This window comes from Canis lupus, chromosome 6 (assembly GCF_003254725.2).
Source record: "Canis lupus dingo isolate Sandy chromosome 6, ASM325472v2, whole genome shotgun sequence".
Taxonomy (NCBI): Eukaryota; Metazoa; Chordata; class Mammalia; order Carnivora; family Canidae; genus Canis; species Canis lupus.
In genome coordinates this window covers 786312-805080 of record NC_064248.1, presented here as the reverse complement: position 1 = coordinate 805080, position 18769 = coordinate 786312, and the positions used below count along the sequence as shown (strand labels likewise).

Sequence of the window (18769 nt, the reverse complement as noted above, 5' to 3'; positions counted from 1 at the left end):
CGGGATCGAATCCCACGTCGGGCTCCCGGTGCATGGAGCCTGCTTCTCCCTCTGCCTAGTCTCTGCCTCTCTCTCTCAATCTGTGTGTGACTATCATAAATAAATAAAAATTTTAAAAAATTAAATTAAAATGTAAACGTTATTCATTTTCAAACTCTCACTGTCCTTTCCCAGCTTGGGGGCTTTGCAGCTCAGGGCCAATGGCGGTAAATACAATGTATTCACAAGTCTTCTAGGCTCCAAATAAGACAAGTTAGGAGGTCATGGATGTATATATGACAAGAACAAAGGGTGGCTGAAAGTTTTATTTCAAGGGATATTGGAAGGCTGAGCAGATTCACCAAGGCAGGTTCCTTATACATGGAATACTCTATGGCTTATAAGTCACCTCAAGCAACTGGATTTTAGTTATTAATAGAGCAGTTCCCTAATTTTGGAAGACACTGACACTGAGCTCTCTGAAATTAAGACTGTTAAAACGAACAATTACCAGAGACCAATCTTTCTGCCACCAGTACAGCACTCTTTAAAAAGATCATCCTGACACAAGAGCCCATCTATCACATTAAGAAGAGAAAGCAGACACAGTACCTGAGGTTTTTCCTTAAGAAATTCAGGGAGCTGAAATTCTCCTTTATAGACCTGGAAAAACAAAGTCAAGTGTGAGTTTAAGGAAACAGGTACTGTCATCATCATTTCAGGATGCCTGCAATGCGTGATGGTGAATGGATTCATTCTCGGTGAGTTTTAGGGTGGGAGGGAAGCCTATCAGTTCAATAAAAGCTAGTGCTGAAGGACTGAAATTCTCATTCACTCTGGTCCCACCTGTCCTACATTTGCCTGAGTGTTCCTAATGTGGGCTGGCTGGGAGAGGGCCCAGAGTACCTGAAGAAGAAAAAAAGCATACCAAAGTTCCAAGCTCCAATCATTTTAGCTGAGAGAGAAAGCGAGCTCTAGGCCATCTATCTCAAGCAACCAACAGAGAATTCACACAATTTAGGAACAGGTACTCCTAATAGCCTTTTGAAATCTCCATCCTCACAAATCTTAGATTTATTCCAAATTTACTTTTCTTAATATCCCCAATATTCCCATAACAATTTGAATTTTAGATGATTCTTATAATGATACATACTTTTAACCTCACAAAATCTTATAATTAAAAACTTACTTTTCAATATATAAAATTATGTTTCTAATACCAGCAATAGTAAGGAAATAACTTTAGGAAGCAATACCATTTATAACATCTAAAAAACCCCCCTACCAGATACCTAAGAATAAATCTAATAAAAGATCTGTGTAAGATCTTTACACAGAAAAATATAAAACATTATTGAGAGAAATTAAAGACCAAATAAATAGAGAGGCATACCACTTCCAGGGATTGAAAGAGTCAATATAGTAAAGATGTTCATTCTCCTCAACAAAGGAATTCCAATCAAAACTCTAGCACACTTTATTGGGTGGAGGGAGTGGAGTAAGTTCAAGCTGACTGAAAAAGTTCTATGGAAATGCATAGGGCCAAGAATAATCAAAGTAATCTTAAAAAGAACAAAGTGTGGAAAAAAAAAAGTGGGGGACTTACTCTACTAGATATTAAGACATTATTATACAGCTATAATTAAGCCAATTATAGAGCTACATGATATATACACACATACATACAATTATAATTGTTAAAATATATACTAATATGTTATATGTTCTTATATATACAAAATAATTAAGATAATAATGAACTTGGAGTGACGACAGTAAGGCTTTGGTACAAGTACAGACAAATATATGAATGAAACAGAATGAACAATCAGAAACAGATCCTTGTATTCAGATACTTGGTTTATAACAAAGATGGTGTTGAAAGCAATGCAATTAGAAGGAAAAAACAAATATTGTATATAATGATACTGAGTAGCAATTAAGAAAAACAAACTACTGGTATGGCAATAACATAGATGAATCCCAACACATAATGAAGAGAAGGATAAAAGTCGGACCCCTAAAAATGATATAGGTGTCTCCATTTAAAATATTTTAGGGCAGCCCAGGTGGCTCAGCAGTTTAGCGCCACCTTCAGCCCAGGGTGTGATCCTGGAGACCTGGGATTGAGTCCCACGTCGAGCTCCCTGCATGGAGCCTGCTTCTCCCTCTGCCGGTGTCTCTGCCTCTTTCTCTCTCTGTGTGTGTCTCTCATGAATAAATAAATAAAATATTTTTAAAAAATAAAATATTTTAACGTTTGTGAAAAGGCAAAACAACTTCATGTTGTTGGAAATCAGGATACTGTTTACTCTAGGGAGGAGAGAGATGAAAGAGGCTTTCAGGGTGCTGGGAATTTTCTGTCTTGATATGGGTAGCAATTATGAAGGTGTGTTCATTTTGTTTCATTTATAGAGCTATGATTTGTGTAATTTTTCTGTATATTTCAAGAACAAAACTGAACAAATTAAGCCAGTAACTTAACGCTAAAAATTTACTGCTAACACACACAAACGCACTCACTCTTTAAGTACAAAGATGTTTGTTTCCACAGTGCAACAGCAAAAAACTGGGAACTTTTCATGCCAATCAAGAGTAAAGAAGGTCTCCATTAACCAAAGTTTGATAATTGCTAAACTTGAGAAAGTATGGTAAGAAACTACATATGGCTACTGGGAAGAGAGTCACAGAGTAATCCCTCCAAGCAAAAAATGAATCTAAATGGTGAATCCTAAGGCCCACAGACCTAAAGGATCATCCTAAATGGATGATGATCCATTTCTAAAAGTAGCAGCATTCCCTCTGAAACTCAGAGGATGAACGTACTTTTTGCACATCTCTTTCTCTGCAATTTCTAAAACTTGCTCCATTCTTTATAGTCTTTAAGAAGCCTAAATTAAAGCTGTTTCAAAAACTACCTTCAATATCTTTGACACCTCTCTTTCACACCTTCAAATAATCTCTTTCACACCTTCAAATAATCCCAGGTCATGGGGGGTCTGGCCTAGCTGCTCCCTGGAGAATCTGCGTGTAAGAATCCTCTTTGTTCTACCCTAACACAGTAGGGTAGCCCATAGACGGTTCCAGCTTCCAGCATTGTGCCCTTCCCATCCCTATTTTACTGACATATAGCATTGTATTACTCTTCCAGGTTTCAGATGTAGAAGTATCTAAGCCCCTAGAGCTGTGTATCATGTTAATTCTGACTTCTACTATGCCTGTCTGCAAGCAGACACTATATCTTGCACAGAGGCTCAAGCCAATAGGATGTCTTTCTTTCTTTCTTTCTTTCTTTCTTTCTTTCTTTCTTTCTTTCTTTCTTTCTTTCTTTCTCTTTCTTTCTTTCTTTCTTTTTCTTTTCTTTCTTTCTTTCTTTCTTTCTTTCTTTCTTTCTTTCTTTCTTTCTTTCTTCCTTTCTTTCTTTCTTTCTCTCTCTTTCTTTCTTCTTTCCTTCTTTCTCCTTACTTCCCTTTCTCTTTCTTTCTTCTTTTTTTTCTCTTTCCTACCAGATTCTCAAGTGTCTTTCCTTCTCCTCCCTCTATTCATGGAACTATGTCTCAACCCTTACCTTCAAATCCCCTGGGGCCATACGTTACCCAGGTTTAGTTAGGATCCCGTGCCCTGGCAGCACTACTGAACCAGAACAAGGCTGCTTTGCCCTAGTCCCTTTTCCAGTTAGTGGTTTGGTCCCCAAGCAATTTTTCTTATATTCCTCATATCCTGACTCAGAAATTGACTCTCCTCTGTTTCAGCTACCCTCTTCTGCTAGAATTGAAGCAGAAGGTTCAGTGAAAGTCCAGGGGGTTACATAGCTAGTTAGTGGCAGAGTGAGGCCCAGAAGGCCCCACCCAGCACTGTCCTGTATTTTATTACCATTAGCAAATCTTATGGTTAAATATTCCCTCTTCTCAGTTCACTGTAAAAACCAGCAAGGCATGACAGAAAACATGAGTGGGAACAGGAAAACATTGTAAGTGTCTTCCAGGAACCGACAGTTCCAGAGAGGTAAGGCTTACGTGAAGGGGCAAAAACATCCCTAATTATATGATGTCTCAAGTTTAGTAAAAAACCAAAAAGGGGTCAGGATAAGACATCAGATAAAAGGCTTGATCAAAAAGTAAGTGGGAATCTGTCTCCTTTCATTATTCTTTAGGGCACAAATGCTTCAAAGGATAGAAACTATGGCACTGACAAAAAGAACACTTTTAGTAACGAAGCAATTCCTATTTAGTGCAAGATGCCAAGCACTACGTTGCTTATAAAAATAGCAAAGTTAAAAAAAAAATAGCAAAGTTAGGAATGGAATTTCCTTTGGTTAGATGAATAGTTTTTCTGGACATGCTATTCTCTGGTACTAACGGATTGAGGATTGTGCTTGACAGCAGTGCGCTAGGCACTCAGAATCCAAACATTCCTACAGAACCTTTTCACCTCAAGCCCTCAAGGCATGATGAGGAGACAAAAGTAGGCTCCTGATTTGGAGGGTGTATTGGGAAATAAAAATAATAAGAACAGTGGGTAAACAGTATCATCTCAGGTTGGTGGTAAGTGCATGCTTCCTCTATTTTATCTCACCGAATCCCACACTCTCTGAAGGGAGCTATTATTTATTCCTATTTTACAGATGAAACAACTAGGGCACAGAGAAATTCAGGATTTTGTCCAATGTCATAAAATAGAGAGCAAAAAGGTACCATGAGTGCACCTGCATTTACTTTTAATTTTTATTTACATTTATTCTATGCAGAATTTACTCCCGGGCCATAAGTTTTTGTTTCTTCAGTTTCTTTTTTTTTTCTTTTTTCTTTTTTTTTTTTGTTTCTTCAGTTTCTTCTGGGATACTTTTTCTTCTGTGCAACCTCCTCTTCTGGTTTATCTATTTATTTATTTTAAAAAAGATTTTATTTATTCATGAAAGACACAGAGAGACAGAGGCAGAGGGAGAAGCAGGCTCCCCGCAGGGAGCCCAACATGGACTCGAACCTGGGTCTCCAGGATCAGGCCCTGGGCTGAAGGTGGCGCTAGACCGCTGAGCCACCCGGGCTGCCTTTCTTTCTTTTTTTTTTTTTTTTAAAGATTTTTAGATTTATTTATTCATGAGAGACAGAGAGAGAGAGAGAGAGAGAGAGAGAGAGAGAGGGGCAGAGTCACAGGCAGAGGGAGAAGCAGGCTCCATGCAGGGAGCCTGACATGGGACTTGATCCCAGGTCTCCAGGATCACGCCCTGGGCTGAAGGTGGCACTAAACTGCTGAGCCACCCGGGCTGCCCTCCTCTTCTGGTTTAGGAACAATCTGCTCTTTTTCAGTAAGAATCATCTCGATGTGGCAGGAAGAGCTCATGTACTGGTTAATCCAGCCATGAGCCCTGTAAATTCTCCGTTGCATCTTGGGAGCTTTGTTCACCTGGATGTGCTCAATGACCAGAGAATCTACATCTAAACCCTTAAGTTCAGCATTACTCTCTGCATTTTTAAGCATGTGCAGTAAAAATTCAGGACTCTTCTTGTGCCACCGACTCTATGTCTAGCCCCACTGTTTGGCCTGTGCACCCCTACCAACTCTTCCATTGTAGCGGCAGAATGGCATACACTGCTTCTGCAAAGTGCCATCTTTCAGATATCTGGTGGCTTTTTTGGATATGCATACCCTTGATGGCCTGGGCAGTTTCATGTGTGTTCTTAAAGTGAACACGAAGATTTGAACCTCTCGATTTGCATGATTTTGTAGGGTTTTCTGGGTCCAGAGAGAAGCGAACCATTTTCGGAAGTCACCTCAGGCTGCTCGGGGGAAGAGGTGCACCTGCATTTTAAAAGGATCATCCGGATTGCTCTGTTTACATTGTAGAGGGCCAAGTTAGAAGTAGGGAGGTTACAGCAGTAATCCAGACGAGACTGAATAGCAAGGAGGTGGTGAGAAGTGCTAAGTTTGTGGATCTTTATTTTTCCAATTACATCTAATTACATAAACTGGATGTGGGGTGTGAGAGAGCAGAGAAAGGGGAGTCCAGATAATTCCAAGGTTTCTGGCCTAAGCAACTGCCAAGTGGAAATACGGAGTTGCTATTAACTGAGTTGGGAAATGTTCTGGCTACCGCATATTTTCGGGTGGAAGATCAATAGTTCAGTTTTGTATATGTTAAGCTTGCGGTATCTATGAGACAATAAATGAAAATGTCAAATCACCAATTGGAAATACAAATCTGGAATTCATAGAAGTCTGCATTGGGATATATAAATTCGAGAATCATAAACTAACAGATGCTATTTAAAGCTCTGACACCTGATAAGATAACCCAGGGCTCAGGGTAGAGACAGGACAGCAGAGGACTTAAGACTGAGATATTGGGGCATTTTAACATTAAGAGATCAGGGAGTAGAGAAAGAAACAGCAAAGACAGAAAAGAAGCTACCAGTGACACAGAAGGAAAATTGAGAAAGTGGTGTTCCTTAAAACCAAGTGAAAGAAACCTATCAAGGAGGTGGTAACCAATAGTATTAAGAGGCTGGAAGCTAAGATGATAATTGACCACTCAATACAGCAACACGAAGGTCAGAAGGTCACCGTCAATTTGACAATAGCAAATTAAAAAGAATGGTAGCTGTAAAATTCTGAATGAAGTGGATGTAAGATAGAGAATGGAGAGGAATTGGAGAAAGAGTACAGAAAATTTCAGTGTTGACATAAAGGGAAGCAAGGAAATGAACGGCAGTATCAGGGCAACTGGAATTAAGAAGTATGGATGTGCATAGTGTGCATGTTAAGATCGAAGAACTAAGGGTGTATTTGTATTTGTTTGTTGATGGGAAATATCTGGCTGGAGAGCAAAATCTTTTTTTTTTTTTTTTAATTTTTATTTATTTATGATAGTCACACACAGAGAGAGAGAGAGAGGCAGAGACACAGGCAGAGGGAGAAGCAGGCTCCATGCACCGGGAACCCGATGTGGGATTCGATCCAGGTCTCCGGGATCGTGCCCTGGGCCAAAGGCAGGCGCCAAACTGCTGCGCCACCCAGGGATCCCTGGAGAGCAAAATCTAATGATGTAGGATACGGAGGAAGATGGACTTGGGTACTCAAGGGAAGGAAACACCTTCAGACAGGAGCATGGATGTTCATTGCTGTTACACAGACTTTCTATTATGAGAGAGGAGGATATTAGGTCTGCAACACTTCCCTTCTTCTATGCTCTCAAAAATTACATAATTTCTGCTTAAGTCACATTCTGTAAGTTCCCATTATTATAATATAAACATTACATATTTACATTATTTTTACACAACTTATTCGTTGTTATTTTAGCTGGAGTTAATAGCCTCATATATTTTTTTAATTAGTAGACTCGTTTTTAGAACAGTTTTAGGTTTACAGAAAAACTGAGCAGAAAGCACAATCTCCATATATATCCTCTCCCTCTTCTACCATTCCCCCTATTAAAATCTTGCATTACATTTGTTATAATCAATGAACTAGCAGTGATAGACTGTTATTAATTAAAGTCTTTAGTTTGCACTAGGCTTCACTCTTTATGTTGTACTTTCTATGGGTTTTAATGAATGCACAATGACATGTATTCACTATTACAATAAATACAGAATAGTTCCATTATCCTAAAAATCTGGTGTTCCACTTATTTATCCCTCCCTATTTTCCTCCAATCTTTTTACTATCTCTAGTTTTGCCTTTTACACAATGTCATAAAGTTGAAATCATACAGTACTGTGGCCTTTTCAGATTGACTTCTTTCACTTGGTAATATGCATTTAAGGTTCCTCCATGTCCTTTTGTGGCTTGATAACTCATTTATTTTAATCACTGAGTAATGTTCTGTTGTCTGGATATTTGGCAGTTTATCCACTCACCTACTGAAGGCGGTCTTGGTTGCTTACAAGTTTTGCAATTATGAATAAAGTTGCTAGAAACATTGTGCACAGATTTTGTGTGACTATAAGTTTTCAACTTATCTGGATAATACCAAGGAATCTGATTGCTGGATCATATGCTAAGAATAGGTTTAGTTTTATGAGAAACTGCCAAGCTATGTTGCAAGTGGCTGTACCATTTTGCATTCCTGCAAAGCAATGTATGAGAGTTCCTATTGCTCTACATCCTCGTCTGTTAAGATCTTTTGCTTTTTAACTGAATCGCTTCTAAATTTTGAATTTTAGGAATCTGTATATTTTGTATGCCAGTCCTTTATCAGATATGTGTTTTGCAAAGATTTTTTTTCCCAGTCTGTGGCTCGTCTCCTTCTTCCCTTAACAGCGCCTTTTACTTTGTCTGAAAGGTCCTCCAATTTTCTTTTATTAGTTATCATGGTATATCTTTATTCATCCCTTTGCTTTTAAGCTATGTCTTTATATCTAAAATCTCCTGTTAAAAGAATACTATTTTCTCTATGCACAGCCCTTCTGCTATCAAATATGCAGGTTTTTCCTTACACCAAGAAATTCTAACACTAACTTCCAAGAGTTAGCACAGATCTCCACAGGTAAAGGGCTCAGTCCCACAAGACTCCCTCCACTTTAGAAGCCATGTGCAAGTCCAGGCCTCCTGTATAGTGTTTCCCACAGTCACCTCCTCAGTTTCAATAATTTGCTCCAATAGTTCACAGAACTCAGAGAAACACTTCATTTATGACTACTGGCTTATTATACAGGGTACAAACAAACAGTGAGATGAAGAGGTGTGTAAGATGAGGTCTGAAAGGGTCTTAAGTACAGGAGCTTCTGTCTCTGTGGAGTATGGGGTATACCACTCTCCCAAGCATATGGATGTGTTCACCAACCTGGTAGCTGTCTAAAGTCCTTCATTTCTCTTTAGAGTTTTATGGAATTTCCATTATTTAGGCACAATCAATTAAATCATTGGCCAGTTGATCAACTCAGTTGGCAGCCAGCCCCTTTCCTCCCTGGATTTAGAGAGGGTAGGACTGGAAATTCCAAATCTCCAAGCACATGGTTCATTCCTCTGGCAACCAGTTCCCATCCTGAAGCTAGTCAGGGGCTCACAAAATAACTCATTAATATAAACTCAGGTATGCTTGAAAGGGGCTTACTGTGAATAACAAAAGATGTTCCTCACACCCTTATCACTTAGAAATGATAAGGGCTTTAAGAGCTCTGTGCCAGGAACTAGGGACTGAATATATAGTTCTTATATCACAATATCACGTGTGGAGTAACTTGTAGATAGCATACAGTTGGGTTTTGTGTTCTAATGCACTCTGGTAGTGTCTGTCTTCTAGTTGGTGTATTTAGATTATTCGCATTTAATGTGATACCGACACAACTAGCTTAATACCTATGATATTTGTAACTATTTTCTATTTGTTGCCCTTGTGCTTTGTTTTCTTCTACTCTTTTTTGCTTTCTCTAGTTTTGATTCAGCATTTTATGATTCCATTTTCTAAGCATGTCATTATACTTCTTTTTTTAAATGTCTTCAATGGTTGTCCCAGGATTTGCAATATGTACTTACAGCTAATCTAAGTCTCCTTTCAAATGGTACTATACTACCTCACAAGTAGTGCAGGGTAATAAGAGTACCTCCAGTTCGTCCCTCCCATCACTTATTATACTGCTGTCATTCATTTCATTTATCTGTAAGTTATAATCACTGACTATTTTATTGCTATTATTTTAAGTACAATGTTATCTGCTAGGTCAATTAATGAGAAAATTAAAGATTTTGCTTTACCTTCATTTATTCCTTCTCTTCTTTTATAGAGATCTGAGATTCTGACTTATATTATTTTCCTTCCCTCTGAAGAACTCTTACAAGGTAGGCCATTGGTGATAAAGTCTTTCAATTTTGTTTATCTGAGAATGTATTACTTCTTTAGTTTTGAAGAATAATTTTGCTGGTTACAGGGCTGAAATTGGTGGATTTTTTTTCTTTCAACATTTAAAATGCGTAGGGGTAGAATTTTTGGCATTTATCCTGCTTGGTGTTTTCTGAGTTTTCTGGATATGTTATTAATTTTGGAAAATTCCCAGCCATTACTACTTTTTTTTTTTTTCCATTACTACTTTAAATGTTTTTTTTTTTGTTTGTTTGTTTGTTTCTTTCTTTCTTTGCCTTCTGGCATTCTCATTATGTATATATATTACACCTTTTATAACCCCACACCTTTTAATATACTGCACAGTTCGTAATTTGTTCTATCTTTTGTTCATTTTTTTCTTCAAATTGCAGTTTTGCAAGCTCACTGATTTTTTTTCTGGGCTGTGTCCAGTCTACTGATGAGCCCATCAGTAGACTTCATTTCATTACAGTGACTTTGACTTTTAGCATTTTTTAAAATAAGGATTTTACTTATTTGACACAGAAAGAGTGTGTCTGTGTGAGTGTGAGCACAAGCAGGGGGAGTGGCAGAGGGAGAGGAGACTCCCTGCTGAGCAGGGAGACTGATGCAGGGCTCAATCCCAGGACATCAGGATCATGAACTGAGCTGAAGGCAGATGTTTAACCCCCTGAGACGCCCAGGCGCCCCACTATTATTTCCTTTTTTTTTTTTTTAAAGATTTTTTTGTTTATTTATTCATAGAGACAGAGAGACAGAGAGAGAGAGAGAGAGAGAGAGAGGCAGAGACACAGGCAGAGGAAGAAGCAGGCTCCATACAAGAAGCCTGACATGTCGATCCCGGGTCTCTAGTATCACACCCCAGACTGCAAGCAGCCTAAACCGCTGTGCCACTGGGACTGCCCTATTATTTCCTTTTGATTCTTAGTTCCATCTCAATGCTTACATTACCCAGGTGTTCTTGCATGTTATCCCACTTTTCCCATCAAAATCCTTAGCATATCCATCATGGTTATTTTAAATTCCCAGTGTGCTAATTCCAAAATTTCTGGCATATATTAATCCAGTTTAAATACTTTCCATTGTCTCTTCCAATTGTTTTTTGTCTTTTAGCACATCTTGTAGCTTTTTTGTTAGAAGGGGACATGATGTACTGAGTAAATGGGACCTTTAGTGTAAGGTTTTATGTTTATCTGGCTAGGAATGAGCCTGTGTTTAGTTTTTGTTGGAACTGTACACACCAGAGGCTAAAATTTTCAAGTGTCCTTGTTTTTGTACTCCTTGTTGTTCTGGGGTTTCCCTACAGACTTCTTTAAAAAATAAAGAACATTGAACATTGTAGTTCTTTTAGTAGTAATCCACTGTTATTATACAAAAGTCTGATTGGTGTGGTGTAGGGCATGTGCATTTGGGGGGTGGAGGAGAAAGTGTTCTATAATCCCATAATTATATCTCAGTATTTTACTGAGTCTGTGTCCCTGGGTTGTAACCGTTACAAGATCTTCTCAGTTTCTCCTCTCACTCCTTTAGGTAAGACAGAAGAACTGGAGTGACTACAGTTGGGTAGTTCCCTTCCCCTAAGTCCTTTAGGCTTTGTTAAGAGCCTACTTTGAAGATAAGCTGTTGCTAGAGAGTATCCCAAGCTTATTTCAAAATGGTTACTTTTCCCTTCCCTCTGTCAGAGTACCAGGGGATTTTTCTTGATCTTCACCCTGAGAAGCTTGTGGGCCTCCTGGAGGTAAAATTCATGAGAATTTGGGGGGCTCCCTACAACTATGTGATTTTAACTCGATCTTTTTAACTCTCACTGAGCCACTGGAAATTCATCATTTACAGTTTATGCAGTACTTTTTTTTTTTCCTTTTAAAGATTTTATATATTTGAGAGAGAAAGAGAGAGACAGCGAGAGAGCATGAGCGGGTAGGAGAGGGAGAAGCAGGCTCCTCGCTAAGCAGGGAGCCCAACATGGGGCTTGATCCCAAGGAACCTGGGATCATAACCTGAGCTGAAGGCAGATGCATAACCGACTGAGCCACCCAGGTGTCCCCAGTTTATACATTCCTAACAGTACTGACTTCTGTGGGAGATTTCTGCTCTAGGTAGTCTATGATTCTTGGCATTTACATCCCCCTCTTCCATTTTTCCCCCCTTTCCCAAAACATCCTTCCTGAAATCCTCTGTTTACTTCCATCTGAACTGCTTGTTCTTTGGGTCTCCTTCCTGCTCAGGTGCTGTCTTGGGATTTTCCTTTGCTGCCATTCTGCACATTCTCCATACCTGTCTGGTTTTCATTCCCATTTCCTTGCCTAGGTCTTCCATTTACTTGGTTAATCCTTCCTCTTTGGTACATTCTTCAGCAGCTGCTAAGAAAGGGTGTATAAGAAGCAAATCTTTGGGGGTGTTTAGATCTTAGTGTCAGGGTCGTAAGATGGAGTCCTGTATCGGTCTCTGTGCTCACTGGGGAGTCTGCTTGAGATTCTCTCTACCTCTGCTCCTCCTCTACTTCTCTCTTTAAAATAAATAAATGTTTAAATAAAAGGCAACTCTTTTGTGATTGTGCATGTCTGAAAATGCCTTTATTTTATCCTAATACTTGACTGAAAGTTTATCTGGTTATATAATTCTAGATAAATAATTCCTCTTTGATATGATGGCAGTGGGCCACTATCTTCTAGTTTTCCATGTTTGGGTTGACAAGGCTTATATCATTCTAATTCCTGATCCTTCCTATGTGACCTTTGTTTTCACTCTAGAAGCTTTAAGAATTTTCTTTTTATTCCTAGTGTTCTATAATTTTTATGATAATGTGTCTTGATGAGGCTTGTTTTCTTCACTCACTGGCACTGGAGACGCACGTCCTTCTGTTCCTGGAAATGTCTTTATATTACAACTTTAATAATGTCTTCATCACTTTCTTGCTCTCCAATTAGTCAAATGCTAGACTACCTGAATAATGCCTTTCATTTCTTTTTTCTCTCCAGGTCATCTATTGGTCCTTTTGTTCTACTTTCTAAGAGATTTTCTTTTTTTTTTTTTTTTTTCTAAGAGATTTTCAACTTTATTTTTCTAATTCTTTTATTACCGATTTTAAATTTCAGCTATTTTTTAGTTTCCAAATTTTTAAATTCTGTTTCTGTTGTTTAAAAAAAAAAATCTTCTTATTCCTTCATCTTATTTCTACAAGAACATTAATTATTATTCATTTATGTTTTCTTTTGCTCATTACATTGTTTTTATTTCCTCTGAGATCCTCTCTTCTCTTTCTTTTGGTTTCTCTCTTTCGTGTTTGAGAAGTTCTGCAAATATCCTGAGCATCTTGGCTGTGAAGCACAAAAAAATGACTGCAGTTCTGTATATGAAGATTGAGGCTAATTACAGGTGTGCTTCCTCAGCTGGCTGATTTTTGGTCAGTGTTCTTTCTCCATGTATGAAGGTATACCCATAGTATGCACATGCTCTGAAGTCCAGGTAGGTAACCTGTGTCTGGAGGGTGAAAACCACTATTTATGGAATTGCTAAATAGAGGAACATACCACTACTGGAAAAGAAATTCTATGTTATACAAGGAAAAAGATAAAAAAAAAAAAAGATAGGAGAGACATTAATTCTCATAATCTTCAGCTTTACTGTTAATTATTTGCAAGAGACTGGAGGTACAAGGAAAGACTAAGAGGTTTTAAATCACTCCCCTCTAAGCTCCAATACTTTGTGAGTTTGAAGGCAGTTTCTCAAAGCCTATGTATCAAACAGGGATTGCCTTCTCACTTCCACCTTCACCCTCTCTAGCAGGCCTTCCAGGTCTGTGTTACTGTACTGCTTTTGATTCACTCAAAGAAAAGCACTTAATAAAGTCTAAAAGAAATACATATGGGGGATCCCTGGGTGGCTCAGCAGTTTAGCGCCTACCTTCCGCCCAGTGCGTGATCCTGGATTCCCAGGATCCAGTCCCACATTGGGCTCCCTGCATGGAGCCTGCTTCTCCCTCTGCCTGTGTCTCTGCCTCTCTCTCCCTCTGTCTCTCATGAATAAATAAATAAAATCGTTTAAAAAAAGAAATACATATAAAAATGTGAGCTCCAGATATTTATTTTTTATTTATTTCTTTTTTGAGCTCCACAAATTTATTTTTAATTTTTTAATTTTTTATTTTTTTATTTTTTTATGAGAGTCACACACACAGGAGCCTGCTTTGGAGGTAGGGGGATCTTTGTTATGTCATCATAATAGAAAGTTCAGCAACCCTGTCACTTGCAGTTATACACAAAGTAGAAAATGAGGCAAATGAACTGGATGGTCCAGCTAAGGAGATTTCCAAGCAAAGTGTTGAAGGTGGCCAAGTTTTTCTTGATGATTATAATAAAATGCAAGACAAGAGAGAAAATGAGGAAAGGATTGTTTTTGTTTTTGTTTAAAAAAAAAGCCAGGAGTTGATAGTTTTGAAATTAGGTGTGAAAATTCTCAGCCTTGGCATCTTCAATGTGAGCAGTTATGGCACTGTCACATTTGTTTCACTGATTATCACCTTCTTTGCTTTGAACTCTCCTGCCTCCGTCTTAGGAGGACCCTTGTGATTACACTGAGACCATCATATAATACAGGATACACTTTTAGTTCCTTAATTATATCTGCAAAGTCCCCTTTGCTGTGTAAGGTAACATATTCAGATTTCAGATATTAGGACATGGAAATCTTTAGGGGCCATTCATTTTCAGGCTACTACAAGTAAGCAACAGATAACTAAGGCATAATACTTAGAATTTCTACAGTTTATAACTGGGAACACAGAGATGAACAATGTACTATAGAAAAGATAGCTGTATTTGTATTGCTCCTTACACACAACAAAAAGCCCATATATGTTCTTTAAATTTTAAAACCATGGGTTATGTAGAAGAATGCTCTTATTTCTAGAACAGTATGCTGAAGGAGCACAATATCTGTAACTTTCAAATAATTCAACAGCAGCAGCAGCAAAAAAAAAAAAAAGTATCTGTGTACATGTATATGGAGAGAGAGGAGTAGATGAAGCAACTATGGCAAAATGTTAAGTACTGAATCTATGTTAAAGGTAGAAGATGTTCTTCAAATTTTTCTCTAAGTACGAAAAAGGTAGGGAAAATCAGGGCATCAAAACATTTTTCAACATGACAACTATATGAACTTTACAAAGCTCATTGGATTATAAAAAATACACATTTTGTGTACGGGCTGAAACTGAGGATTACACTCAGGGGTTGGCATACTACTCTGTAAAAGGTTAGTGGGTACATACTTTAGGGTTTGTGAGCCATACAGTTACCTTCCTAACTACTCAATTTTGTAGCTGTAGTGCAGAAATGGACATAGACAATATATAAATAAATGAACATAGTTAGCTATGACAAAACTTTATTTACAAAGGCAGATGGCAGACCAATCCCTGCTTTAACTCAAAACCTTCTTTCAAAACAAGAGAATTTTAAACAAGTTCCAGAAACACGTACTAATAATGACCATATTATGTGCTAAGCACTATATCAGGCACTGCTGACTTTAGGTGTTGCTTTTGCTTATTATTTTCTTCATAATGTGTGTGTGTATGTGTGTGTACACAAAGGTTAAAAGATTAGTCTCACAACCCCTGGTTGTGAATTCAAATTTCACTGTAAACTCAAATCTAATTTATTCCTCCTTCTTTCTGTAAACCCACTGTAAACTCTATAATATAATCCACCATTCCTTTTTTCTTTTCTTCCTTTTCTCTTTCTAATTCCAGTCAAATGAACAAAACTGGATTAATCATAATCCTTAGTCGATGGCAAACTTTCATCATTGGTCTATGTTTGGCCTGCTGTTATTTATCCTGTAATGTAATTCATTGTTTTTAATAATGTAATAAGTATCCCTCTTGAGAAATTATGACTTGCTATTTTCACATTCAGAAAAAACACAATTCCAGCCAGATATGATAATACAGGAAGGAATCCAGATTTTGAAATTTACATCCTTATTCCCACTGGGCTCTTGTGGCTTATTAGAAATTTATTATCTCTAAAACACAAATATGAACCAGTTGATAACATGTATGTTTACAGATTCTCATTTGTCTTAAAATATTTTGGCAGCTTTGCAAATCTCAGATTGGGTTTTTGTAGAGCTTCATGGTCTTGTGCTGCCTAGAAACAACTAGATAAATGTTATTAATATATTCTATATCAAGAAAAAAATTAATCATCTCAGAAGCATGATCTTCTGGGGCACTTGGGTGGCTCAGTGGCTGAGCTTCTGCCCTTGGCTCAGGTCATGATCCTGGGGTCCTAGGATCAAGTCCCGCATGGGGTTCCCCTCAGGGAGCCTGCTTCTCCCTCTGCCTGTGTCTGCCTCTCTCTGTGTGTCTCTCATGAATAAATAAATAATTTTTTTTTAAGATTTTATTTATTTATTCATGAGAGATACAGAGGGAGAGGCAGAGACACAGGCAGAAAGAGAGGCAGAGAGAAAGAAGTAGGCTCCATGCAGGGAGCCCGACGTGGGTCTCGATCCCAGGTTTCCAGGATCACCCCCTGGGTCGAAGGCAGGCGCCAAACTGCTGAGCCACCCAGGCATCCCAATAAATAAAATCTTAAAAAAAAAAAAAGAAGCATGATTTTCTACTCTAACAATGTTTTTAAGAAAAAGACATGTTTCAGTGTATTGATTCTTAAGTGAAGTTTGATAAGGTGGATTGGAATGTGAATTGAATTGGCAAAGTGTAATAACTGAAACAGGAACCTATTTCTATTATATAAAGTAGTATAAATACAGCAAATTTAGCATTAAGACTTTGATTTCCTGGGAAAAAAGTTAAGCTTGCAGGATGATTAAGAAATCATAACATTTGAAAAAAAAAAAAAAAAAAAAAAAAAAAAGAAATCATAACATTTGACCACAAGACACTTATTCAGACAAAAATGTAAAATCATTTCCATTCAAAGGTAATGGTACCAAACTGAATTTTCAGAACACTGAAAGATAGTTAATACATACAAGTACAGTCAATACTGTGCCTTCGTGGCATCCTAAGTCCCTTACTTTATGGCAGTTATCACACTAAATTATAGCTAATTACAGTTCTATCTTCACCATATTTCTTGGAGAGAGAGTCAATCATCTTTATATCCTAAATATAGGAACAAATGAACAGTTGGATGAAAAAAGGAATAAATGAGATCCTTTCACAGTGGTCTCCACTTTTATAGATAAAGGACTGAGAATAGTTTCTGAGGCCAACTTACTGTAAAGATTGAACACAGAGAGAAAGAAAAAAAATAACTCTAATGGGACTTCCTGATTTGAACCAACTGAACCCTCAGGGCTAAATATGGTATTACTTTATAGAATGTTGTCATTCATTCTATCATTCTATTCAATCCTACTCCTAGAAATAAAAGAACTTAAGAATTTAAAATTATTATTTGATAAAAACATTAGATAGGGGATGCCTGGGTGGCTCAGTGGTTGAGCGTCTGCCTTTGGCTCAGGTCATGATCCTGGGGTCCTGGAATCATGTCTTGAATCAGGCTCCTAGTAGGGCCTGCTTCTCCCTCTGCCTATGTTTCTGCCTCTCTGTGTCTCATGAATCTTAAAAACAAATTAGATAGCTTAACAAAAAAAAAGTATTCTCTTTTGCATAATTGCATTTTGAAATGTTCAAAAAGGAACCAACTGGTGACAGGTGGCAAAGAAAAAAAAAATGGTAGACTATCTAAGAAATTCTCCCTGGCTCCAATATTAGCAAAACTTAAGTAAGAGAAAGAAGAATACATTTTCCAAGACCTCTAATCACAATATTTTCTTTCTTGTCTGGAAGATCATTCTAGAAAAATCAAATTATAGATATAAGTGCTTTGCTTCATTTTCCTTTTTAAAAATGGTCATGGGGGATCCCTGGGTGGCGCAGCAGTTTGGCGCCTGCCTTTGGCCCAGGGCGCGATCCTGGAGACCCGGGATCGAATCCCACATCGGGCTCCCGGTGCATGGAGCCTGCTTCTCCCTCTGCCTGTGTCTCTGCCTCTTTCTCTCTCTCTCTCTCTCTCTCTGTGACTATCATAAATAAATAAAAAATTTTAAAAAAAAGGTCATGATGAAAAAGGAAAGCTAAGTGAAGACAATGACATTCCCTGTAGAGTAGAAGCCCTACAAAGAAAAACTGAGATTAAGAATAAGGTGGTATGGGGATCCCTGGGTGGCGCAGCGGTTTGGCGCCTGCCTTTGGCCCAGGGCGCGATCCTGGAGACCCGGGATCGAGTCCCACATCGGGCTCCCGGTGCATGGAGCCTGCTTCTCCCTGTGTCTCTGCCTCTCTCTCTCTCTGTGACTATCATAAATAAATAAATAAAAAAAAAAAAAAAAAAAGAATAAGGTGGTATGTCACATCTTCACTCTGTTAAGATGTTCAGTTAAACTAGATTTAAGAGCTAGGAATCAGTATTGAGGCAGAAGGATAATGTTAAAAGTTGTTTGTTCCCCCAAAATTAATTAATTAATTAATTATTCATGAGAGACACAGAAAGACAGACAGACAGACACACACACACACACACACACTCAGAGGCAGACACACAGGCAGAGGGAGAAGCAGGCTCCATGAAGAGAGCCTGATGAAGGACTCAATCCCAGCACCCCGGGATCACGCCCTGGCATCTATGCTCTATTTGGCTGCCCAGTATTTGAATGTCTTTTCCACATTTATTAATTGCCTCACCTCATGAGTCTTGGTGGGAGATAAATCTTATCTCTATATAAAAATTGAAACAGGGATGCCTGAGTAGCTCAGCAGTTGAGCATTTGCCTTTGTCCCAGGTCGTGATCCTGGGGTCCTAGGATTGAGTTCTGCATCAGGCTCCCCACAGAGCCTGTGTCTCTGCCTCTCTCTGTGTCTCTCATTAATAAATAAAATCTTAAAAAAAAAACCCTGAAATTAACAAATACTTGTCCCTGCTTCATTATCCCCTTCAGTATAATTAT

The 18769-nt window shown here is 38.2% G+C and overlaps 1 protein-coding gene across 2 annotated transcripts in view; it reads right to left on the bottom strand.

Annotated features, from left to right (window-relative positions):
- TPST1 (tyrosylprotein sulfotransferase 1) overlaps positions 1 to 18769 on the bottom strand; it is a 141121-nt gene that overhangs the window by 3491 nt on the left and 118861 nt on the right. For both annotated transcript variants that reach the window (XM_025425727.3, XM_025425726.3), the window contains one exon: positions 592 to 642. In XM_025425727.3, the coding sequence (XP_025281512.1) occupies positions 592 to 642 (51 nt within the window). The remainder of the gene's footprint in view (positions 1 to 591; positions 643 to 18769) is intronic.